Consider the following 10,683-nt stretch of genomic DNA (forward strand, 5'->3'; position numbering starts at 1 on the left):
AGATATATTATTAATAAACTGTATACTACAAAATCACAACTCGGTAGCGTAAAGAAATCAAGTTAATTATCTTTTCTAAGTATTGCAAGTAAGGCTGAGCATACAATTTAGAAAATTGAAAAAACCGTTCAAACCAACCTATCGAACATCGTTGGAATCGAAATCGAAAATTGAAAAAACCACTAACAGTTAAAACTGCCATTGAACGATCGATTTTTTTTGGTAATAAACCGACAGAAAAAACTAAAACCGACAAGATATAATTTTTGAACAATTAATTTGTATGTTTGTAGTTGTAAAATGTAGAATAATGTGTTTATAGAATAAATTGGATCATATTTTAAAGAAAAAAAATTTCAATTTGGGCGGTTTAAAAAGACCAAACCCAGGAATCAAGATCTCCTTTTAAAAAGTTGTGTGTCATACTGTGTTAAACCAATCTAAGTTTGATAAGTCAACTAATTTTTAATTTATTAAAAAATTAACCATCTATATATACAATTTTTTTTTTCTTAAAATGTTCAAATTAATTGATGTGTCACAATGAGATTGGTATAATACACTATAAAACACAATCTTTTAACAGAAGATTTTGATTTTCAAACCGAGGTTTAAAACAGCCGATTTTAAGATAGGTTCTGCATTGGTTCGGTTTTCAGATTTCACAAATCAAAACCGAAAACTAAATTTTGAATTTTTATATAAAAAAAACCGACCAAACTAACTGATACTCACCGCTAATTAGTCAACAAAATGGTCTTATAAAGTAGCAAAAAAAAAAAAAAAGAAATTAGTTTGGAATAGGAGTCAATAATCAGCAGAAACCAGAAAACGGTAAAAGAAGAGAAACCCCAATGTGGCGGCACCCATCGACTACTGCGGTAACACCCTTTCACCTCTTTCTCTTTCTCTGCTCTTCCAGGCTCCAACAATGGTGTTGTTTTCTTACTTAAGGGAATTCCTTTTCAGGCCAACCCTGATTCTGATCAGAGCATTTCTGGTAAATCCCTCAATTCTCATGTATTCTCACATACCTCCTTTTAACTCACTCTCTCAAGGTAGCTAGTTATCACTTTTCAGACGAAGAAGATTTTGGTCATGTTTCGCCTGAAATTTGCGTTTCATTGGCCCACTCTCCCCAGAAGAAGGTACTCTCATATGCTTGTTCTCTTCTCATACTTGATTTTGCAATATTTTTTGCTAAATGTTGTTATTCTTTATACTTTTGCGGCTATAATGATTTAATTGTGGTCTTTTTGTAGAAAGGATTAGAAATCTTGTCCCAACTTGAGCTACTCGAAGGTACTTGATGATTCATATATTGACTCAGTTTTGTTTTTTAATGTTTGATCATGCACTTTGGTATTAGTTAACTCCCCTCCAAGATAAATATGTGCTGGTGTCTAATAATAATAAATTATACAATCTTATGGGATTTATGTATGTCAAAAGCTATCTAGTAGGACATGTTTTTCTAATATGCAATGATAAATAATCGTCAAAGGACAAGATTTGGAGAGTAATGGAAACCAAAGTAATCATTTCTTAGTTTCATTAATTTTGTGAATAATACCCGAAACTTGGTGTAAAATGTTCAAGTAAACTCATTAAAATAGAAAGCTAAATACATGCCTAAATCTATGACTTTTTTACTGGTCTACTATGTTTTTGTGAAAGTAGCGTTTATGATGTAATTTAAGGGGAAATAAGAGGTGGTTTTAGTTTGATTACAGTGTGGTTTCTACTTCTGTTTATATTATCACTTGGTAGTGTAGGTTTTTTATAACGGTTGTATTGTTTCTTGCACAGGTACTCATGAAAGTGGAACCAAGCCTAGTACTTTGTCACATGTGGTATGTCTTGGTGATAATTTTCATTCACAATTCCACTTTTTTATTCTTTTAGATCATGTTTGGAAAGTGAAATTGGATTGGAAAAGATTGGATGATTTTGATAATGTAATTTCGTTATGAAATTGGAAAACTTAATCCTTTGAAAACTTGGTATAATTTTATGCTATCGAATCCCTTATCTTCATGTATTTCAATAGGAAGAATAAAAAGTTACAACTTTGCATGCATCCAACTTATTTTCTCATAATCATCTCTTTCTTTTTGTTTTCTTATATATATGTATATATATATTTTTTTTAAATCCAATCCAATCCCACTTTTCAAATGTGACTTTAGTGTTTTAAGAAGTAATTGTATGATGACACTGGCCATAATTAGAAGCCAAAAAGTTCAAGTTTTGAAGATGATGTTGAGATGCCTGAGTTCAATGATGAGGATGACTTCATCTGTCCCCCAAAGGAGGCGATATCTGAAGGTTAAGCTCACACTATAATTTTCACAGCTATCACTATTTTGTTTACTTGTTCCATTATGCAAAGTTTTCCCCCCTTGTAAATAGGCCTTAATGATCTGCTTGGAAAGGGAAACTTTATGCTGTCAAAGTTTTCCAAGACTGATGCATCTGAAACACTCTCCAAAGATGTCATACTTAGTATTGAAAATGAAAAACAAGAAGGCTCTTACTCCTGGTCTTCCGCGAGTAAAGAAGCTGAGGCACTAATGGGCCTAAGTGAACATGCTTCATGCCATTCCAAGCCAAAGAAAGTTTTGAAAGGTGCCATTTCTTTGATAATTACTTTGTCACAACTTTTTTCTGCTGAACTTTTAGTTTTCACTCACTTTATTAGAAATGAGAAAGGAATATACTAAAGAAAATTAAAAATAAAAATGGAACAAGCCTTAAAGTTGATTTATTTTGGAATACGGGGGTCGTATGTGCTCCATTTCCTATAATTTGCAAGTTGAGCCTTATAGTGAAGAAGCTATAATTAACTACCACACATATGCTATATGAAAACCCAGTTGCTTACAAGATTTCATTTCTGGATTAGTTAGTACTTTTACCTTTATAAGTTGATTGTGTTTATTTTCAGTAGCCAATCTTTTTTCGGACTTCTTTAATTCTTAAGGTTGAACTGGATAATCTACAACTTCAGGAGCCAAAGTCAAAGGAAAGCCAAAATTTTCTTTTGGTTTACGGTTAAATAAGGACAGACTATCTTCACCTTGTACTTCTAAAGACAAAAACTTGTCAAATAGCATCCATGAAGTGCCGGAAAGATTGAACCAAGATGAGTTAGCTGCTGAGCTTCCTGAAGATATACAAGGCGAAGAGGAAAATATGTCAGAAATTGTGCCTTTTGAAGTAGAGGCTGTTAAACATGGATGCTGTGAGGAAACGATGGCCGCTCGCTTAGATGGCCTACAGGATAACACTAGCCTTCTGAGAAGAAATTCGAAAAAGGTTTTGCTTGCTTATATATAATTTTTTCCTTCTGATTGTCTCCACCCTGGTTTGATATTGGTAAATTTTGCAGTTTGGTAGTAATAGAGGAAAGAAATCCCAGCGTGCTGTAAACAGTGTAAAGAGAACTATATGTCCATTGGGAGATAGAATTGTGAACAATGAAGACTTCGCTAATCTCAGGGGCTGTAGTGGATCATCAAGTGATAGTGAGGTATCTAATTGTTTTTTTTAATCTTGCTAACAGCGAGGTATCTAATTGTTTTGATCACTGTTTTTGTACTTTTTTCATGTTAAAATAATTGTCTATTTTTGATCACTGTTTTTGTACTTTTTTCATTTTAAAATAATTGTCTATTTTATCTTACGAGTATTCTTCCACAGATAAGTGGTAAGGACTTAGAGCTAGCCATTCCTCATATGAAAAGGCAAGCCATGGTAGATCAGTTCCAGGAAGCATTGGGCTCTACCATATTGAATGATAATATGGCTTTACACACTGGGCCTAAACCACCAAGGTAAATGATGTAACTACAGTTTTCCAGTTATAAAATGCAGTTTAGGGTTGGTAAGAAAGAGCTCACTGTGACCAAGTGATGGTTTCTTACTACCAAATTTTGCAGAAGTGGATTATTTTGGAAATTGCAGCAGGTCATGCAGAGCGAAAAGGAACAAGACATTGATTTCTTGAAGACATTAGGGAATGGAGTGTACCGAAGTAATAAAGCTTTAGATTAGTTTTACAACTAACCTACATAAACTACTTATGAGCAATTACAATAATACGTTTGTGCGTTGTTTTTGATGTATGCTTTTACTATTGACTATTGTTTATCTTTGGCTCCTTCTATTATTGCCTGCTTCAGATGAAGCTAGCTGTGTTTATTGTAAAATTTGGGCTAGATACTTGGAAGGAAAGCTGGTAGTTTGTCGTTGCTTCTTCAGCGAGAAATTTGAGGTCATATTTGAAGCTAATTTTCTAAATTTTTGCATGTTAACTCCTTAATATTGTTTTCAACCAGCTTTGTCTCCTGCAGAGTTTCTCATTGTCAGAGACAGCCCTCAAAGAAATGGTAGATGAAGGAACGGAAAGGACAATCATTTTCAACCCCAGAGTTTGCAATGACGTCGAACTTGAAGTTGGGAATTGCATTCGTATCTACTCCCCGTGGTACGGAGTAAAATTCAAAATCTTTGTTGTTTATTAGTTTATTTTATAAGAAGTTTGACCTGATATGTCTTGCTCCATGCTAGGCTGGTAGTGTTCTTAATGTATGCATTTAAAGTAGTTATGATTTGATCATTTACTTTGTTGTATTTTATTAATTCCAATAAAAATGGGTACCATATTTAATGTTAAAACTTTTGAACAGGAAGGAGGTCCAAGCGGCCAATGACAAAAACATTATTTTAGCTAATTATTTTTCCACCATATCGGTCAGTTCAGGTTTCTCAAAAGAGGTTTGATTTGCTTTTGTATTGCATTTCCTTAACATAATATGATGAAGACAAAACGAACAGATGATTAGCAAAATCTCATTCTTTCTGTTTTTCTTAAAACAGTTATTTTCATAATATACATGTACCTTGTCTTAGAAAAATGTAGCTCTATTGGTTGGGTTAGGTGGATAGGTTGTGTAATACATTATTCAAATTCTTGTTTGTTCTCTCATTGGAACCTAGAAATCTGAATATCTGAATACTGAAACTCTTAATCTGGTTAGGTATTTGTTAATGGTTGATTAGCTAGTGCTCATTTAAAAACTTAGTTTTTAATCTTTTAGTTTGTAAATAATTGGTAGGCCTACCGAATTTTTGATCCACCTAGATATTGACCTACTTCACCACTTGTTCTTGGCCTTATATTTATTGTAAATTGTAGTGCTGTCATAGTTGACTAATAACTAATTATGGCTTAAGCCTCAAGATAACCACTTTGAAATACAATAATTAGAACTTTTATATTATTATTATTATTAGAGTGTTTTTTTAAAGCATATAATATACTAGTTTACACTTCTTTGATTTGCTTAAATATCATGTTTATGTTATTGGGTGCTTCTATAACTTCTATATAAAAAGAGTAATAATGTAATCCATTCATCATTCAAATAATTTTAATTATTTTTATTTTTTATTTTATATAATAATGTATATTATAGTTATTTAAGATATTCAGAAAAATTTTTAGAACTTCGAAATAATTTATAGTGCTTAAAATAAAGTTTAAACTAATTTTTTCAAACACAGATAATAAAAAATAAATTGGATTTGTCCCACTTTACTTTATAAACCTTATAAAGTTTTGTCTCATGATATATATATTTTGAAATCATTTCAAATATTCTTCTTTATTTACATTCCCCTTATTTTCTATACAATTTGTCAATATAACACTAGCTTTACTAAGTTTTAATCTGATAATAAAATTTTGATGATTGGATAAATGTTATGTTTGATGTGATTTATAAAAAAAAATTAATTTGGCCTAATAAAGAGTCCAAACATACAAAAAAAAATGTATAAATAAAAGTCTAATAGTAATTATGAGAATATGTATATAGTGGTTTTATGGTACTATATTAAGTACGTACCCGAAGGAATATAACTGATTATCATTGTACTATATGTCCAAGTGTTTTGTATATATTAAATTAAAAATAAATAGATGAACATAATATTTATCGCTCGTCTATCAAGATATCTTCTAGTTTTTCGTATGTTGTATTATCGAAACAATAATGACAAAATTCACACCTTGATTTTTTAGATCTTCTATCACACACAAGAACTAGTGTAGGCTAAGATAATAGTGTATATAAAGTTCTTATATTCTCAACACATGAACAAGAACAATCTTGTTGTAGTGATGGAAAGAAATTTTTTTTTACTAGTTAATCCTTTTTAGGCACTCAGAAAAGTTACCTACAATTTTTTTTTTAAAACTATATAGAATTTGGTTTATACAATATATTAAATAATTCAATAAATGTTTTATTTAATTAATTATTTAAATTTAAATTATTTTATTAAATCATATTTAATTATTTGAATAAATAATAGAATTTTTTTCATTTTTACACATCAAAGCATTTTTTTTAATATTTTTACAGAAATTCACATAGAGCAACTTAATATTTTTTTAATATTTTTAGAGAAACACATATAACAACTAACAGAGTAATTTAACATTTGAAAAAAAAAAGTTTAAAAAATGGTATATGAGGTAATTTTCCTAAATAATATAACTGAACGCTGTTATAGATATTTATATTCTATAACCGATTGAGGGAATCTCTCAACCACTTGAGAGAATATCTTAACTACTTTTCAAGTTTAAATATTTATCTTTTGAATTAATTAATTAATCTAAAAAGACAATCATCGGAGATACCTATATCAGTGGTGCATGACTATGTCTGGACACAATGTATGTGGCGCCTCTCTGTGGCTTAATTATGTCTGGGGATCATGGACCTATAACTCTAAACTCCAAGACTATTAATTGAATTTTATCAACTAAATAATCATGTTTATTAATTACATGATTACTCCACTATAAATATGGAATTGAACACTTAGCAATTATAGAATTATATTTAATGAGTTAACTGCGGTATTTATTAATATAATCAATTCCAGTGATTAGCCCTCCTTGTGTCGGTTCGAGTCTTGGGCTTAGGGCTAAGGCCAGGGGGTCTGGGATTGGGGCAGGGTCCGGTGTTCGTGGCTGTCCAGGTCCAGGTTCGGGTTGGGGGTCCGTCTGGGTCCAGGGTTCGATTCTGGGTCTAAGTCCAAGGCCACGTCCAGTGTTCTAGGTCGGGGTCTGGGGTTCAGGTCAGGTTTGGGTCCGATGGTCCAAATCTATGGTCAGGGTATGGGTCCGGGTTGGGCCCAAGGTTCAAGGCTGGGGTTGATCCCACACCCTTTGTAAACATTAGAATACTAGCTAATACGAGTTATCTGTTGTGTATTAAATAATACGACTTACATTGTATTAAATTTTATGGTTGTAGTAATTAATACAATATATTGTTTTATCTAAACATAGTGTTATTTGAAGCTACTAAGGCTAGTTTAGTGGTAAGGGAGGGATGCGAAAAAGAGAGACTGATGGGTTTGAAACCAAGACCCCTAATTTTTTAGTTAATTATAATATCATTACGCTACATTAAAAAAATATAATATTATTTATTATTTAATACAATAGGACTTTTATATGGTGTACCAAACAAATCCATTATGAATGTTGTGATGAGGTTTCATTGAAGTGACATGACTTCATCACAATTCATTATTTAACTGAAAGTGGTCGAAGTGGTCTTTACGGACAGGGCTCGTATTTGTGAGTTGTTAACCAATATCATGCAACATAGTTTGCTAAAATGGTAAGCACTTACCAATTTTTGAAGTTTTTTTTAACAATTTAATAATACAAACTGACCATCACAAATTTTATACGTTGTTTGTACTAATTCAATAGATCAAATATATATATATATATATATATATATTATATATAGGCTTTGGATGTGATCACGCATTGTATGAAATGCGTGACTAGTGACTCACAAAAATAATATATATATATTATATCAACAAACATAGTACAAGTGACATGTGTTCCTTTAATTTTTTTCTTTTTCTGACAACTATTATTTTAAGCCAATAAATTATAGATAAAGGACAATATTAACCTAATATAGCCGGTTATACTAACCTGTTGAGTTGACACAAATATTTTATATGTGCTAGGTAGGGATATAAGTGTAATTTCACATTAAGTTTTCATGCATAAGTAATCTATTACGTTTTTGAGTGAATATCAACCACACCTAAATAATATAGATGTTACTGGGTAAATATAGACCATGTATGAAAAATATTAGTTTATCAGAATTTTCTTTAGGAGTACAAGTAATATGGTAATTAAACTGGGTGATTTCTTTTTTTTTGAAAAAAAAATAATATTAATTGGCATATTAATAAAAAATTTAAAATAATTAAACTTAATAAATTTTTTATTTTTTAAATTATACTTAGTTATAATATTTTCTTTAGTTTCTCTAAAATTATTTATTTTAAATATAATTAAAACTAATAAAACTATTGCTAAAATATATATGGAAAATATATGTCATAAACTAAACTATAACGTTAATGGTATGATTTATTCAATTTTATACTTCATTCATAATTAAATGGGTATGATAAACACGTGTAATTTAACATTAGGTTTTATGCATAAGTAATCTAGCTATCTCAAACTATTCCCTATAATAAAGCCACAATACCATGCCATATATGTTGAATTGAAGTAGTCTTACATATAAGTTGGTGAAATAACAACTAATGGTCTCACATAATTAAATGACAATAACAATATAAAATAAGAATTAGATGTTTCATTGAAGGCTTAAGAATGGGGACTAGTCTTTTTTACTGTGGAATGTATTCAACATGCATGGGTGGAAGATGATCATGGTCTTGTATGAGTTTTAGACCCCTGTCCTTCTCATACAAGTTCGTTTATTATGATCTCGACCTCCACAAAGTGTGCATTGCCTACCTCCTTGTACTCCATCATTTGTTCCTTTTCTAGAATTCGTTGAGGCCATGCCCTTCGTCCTCACTCTTACAGGATCTTGGATTATGTTTGGATTATCACGATATGTTGTGGTTGGTTGTGAGTTTTGGCTATTATGTCCCTCCTCGTAAGACGCCCTAAAGATGGTATTAAGTTTTTCCAACTCCATCTTTGCCATTTGGAATGTTGCTTCTGAGTGTGATGCAAAGAAATTCATTGAGTTTGAATAAGCATTGAGCGCTCCAAACCTGAACAATCATATGAATCATAATTAAAACACTAATAGAATAAGAATAAAAGAATTTTATTTGCTAATTTAATTTTAATTTACCTTGACAATTGGGTCATCTTTTGATGCTCGGATGAGTGTTCACCAACTTGTGTAGAGGAAGAAGTCTTGACATCCTTTCGCCAACGAGTTAATATTAAGGATTCTGGTATAACTCGAATGTCAAGACTTTTCATTACACACCATATATGCTTGCATGGAATACCATCGGACTCAAACAACAAACACGAACAATTTAACTCATTCTTCTCTTTGTTATATAAGACTCGGTGTCTTATCGTACCGTATTGGAATCTAGCTAAAGAGAAGAGGTATGAATCCCCTTGATCTTCCCGATGAGAAATTGAATAGGGTTGCTCTTCCTCAATCTGTTCTTTTACTTTATAATATATGTTTCTGGTGAAAATTGCGGCGGCCTGTTTGTAATATGTTTGCAAGAAATCTGTCTTACCACGGAATATGAGGGACTCGCATGCATGCTTTTGAAATCTTTAGCGACGTCATTATGGCGCATTGTGCCGATAGCATGGGCAATTTGTGAAACAAACTCTCGTAAACCGTAATTAGCAAGTAAGAATCTCGAGTACATTGTTCATAGACTCACATCTTTGGGTTGTTCGCATGCCTCCATAGAAAACCCCTCTTAAGAACGTCTCTGCCCATTGACCACGTGTGTTGTATTTCGTACGACACCAAGAATTTTCTTCAAGGCCGAATCCGTGCCAACAAAGCGGCCCATTTTTCTTCAAACTCTTCCACTGTGCAGTAGTTGTATATTAAGTCAAAGAAGCCTTTGTTGAAATCTGGAATCTTAATATTCTTTGTGGCATTGTTCCCTAGATGCCATGCACAAAGTCGATGGGTAGAGTCTCGTAACAAATGTCTGATTGCGAATCCCATCCTTTCATCATTATCAGTGAGGACTACTTTTGGTTTTTTGTTGCCCATGCAATCAAGGAACACACTCAAGAACCAAATATAAGCGTCTTCCGTCTCATCAAGTAAAACTCGCGCAACCGAACACACAAGTTTCAAAATGGTGATTGACGCCAACAACTACGATCAATGACTTATTATACTTATTGGTGCGGTATGTTGTATCAAAAGCAATAGCTTCCCGAATAACATGTAGTCTCTTCTACTCATACCATCAGCCCAAAAAAGGAATGCTAATCGATTTTCGTCATCAATCTTGTACTCGACGTAAAATTCAGGATCCATTGATGATAAGCCGTCTAAGAAACCCAATGTACCTTCTGCATCACTTGATATGTTCTCTTGCTTTCTTAAACTAGCCACTTTGTTGTACACATCTCTTAGTTGGAAAGGAAGATTGTCATACCCTCCAGATTGTAGGGCAATATGTGCTACAACGGAAGAAGTTTTGATACCACATCTATTCATGCTAATTACTTGTGCAGCTACTGCTTCAGGAACCTCGCGGTTTGCCCGAGTGAATTGCATTTGTGATGGTATTACCAAATCATGA

At 32.1% G+C, this 10,683-nt stretch overlaps 1 protein-coding gene across 4 annotated transcripts; it reads left to right on the plus strand.

The window, feature by feature from the left end:
* The first annotated feature begins 651 nt into the window (after positions 1–651).
* Positions 652–4,984, plus strand: LOC115716450 (uncharacterized). Of its 4 annotated transcripts, none has more exons than XM_030645255.2 (14): positions 652–881; positions 970–1,000; positions 1,081–1,148; positions 1,263–1,302; positions 1,810–1,853; positions 2,232–2,328; positions 2,413–2,628; positions 3,011–3,318; positions 3,392–3,532; positions 3,703–3,836; positions 3,942–4,036; positions 4,185–4,276; positions 4,356–4,489; positions 4,692–4,984. In XM_030645255.2, exons 1-14 carry the CDS (start codon positions 855–857, stop codon positions 4,783–4,785), a joined length of 1,521 nt encoding a protein of 506 aa, XP_030501115.2. In that variant the 5' UTR covers positions 652–854; the 3' UTR covers positions 4,786–4,984. The 4 variants fall into 4 exon arrangements, with proteins under 4 accessions (XP_030501115.2, XP_060961401.1, XP_060961403.1 ...); XM_061105418.1 differs by having other exon boundaries at positions 764–881; positions 4,696–4,984; XM_061105419.1 differs by having other exon boundaries at positions 794–1,000; positions 2,190–2,328.
* Positions 4,985–10,683: the final 5,699 nt, after the last annotated feature.

This window comes from Cannabis sativa, chromosome X (assembly GCF_029168945.1).
Source record: "Cannabis sativa cultivar Pink pepper isolate KNU-18-1 chromosome X, ASM2916894v1, whole genome shotgun sequence".
Taxonomy (NCBI): domain Eukaryota; kingdom Viridiplantae; phylum Streptophyta; class Magnoliopsida; order Rosales; family Cannabaceae; genus Cannabis; species Cannabis sativa.

Excerpts from the sequence above, each read along its gene's own strand:
- LOC115716450 (XM_030645255.2), top strand. The coding sequence starts at position 855 with ATGTGGCGGCACCCATCGACTACTGCG. Across the intron at positions 882-969 it reads GGCACCCATCGACTACTGCG|GCCAACCCTGATTCTGATCA; the intron begins GTAACACCCTTT and ends ATTCCTTTTCAG. Across the intron at positions 3,533-3,702 it reads GATCATCAAGTGATAGTGAG|ATAAGTGGTAAGGACTTAGA; the intron begins GTATCTAATTGT and ends ATTCTTCCACAG.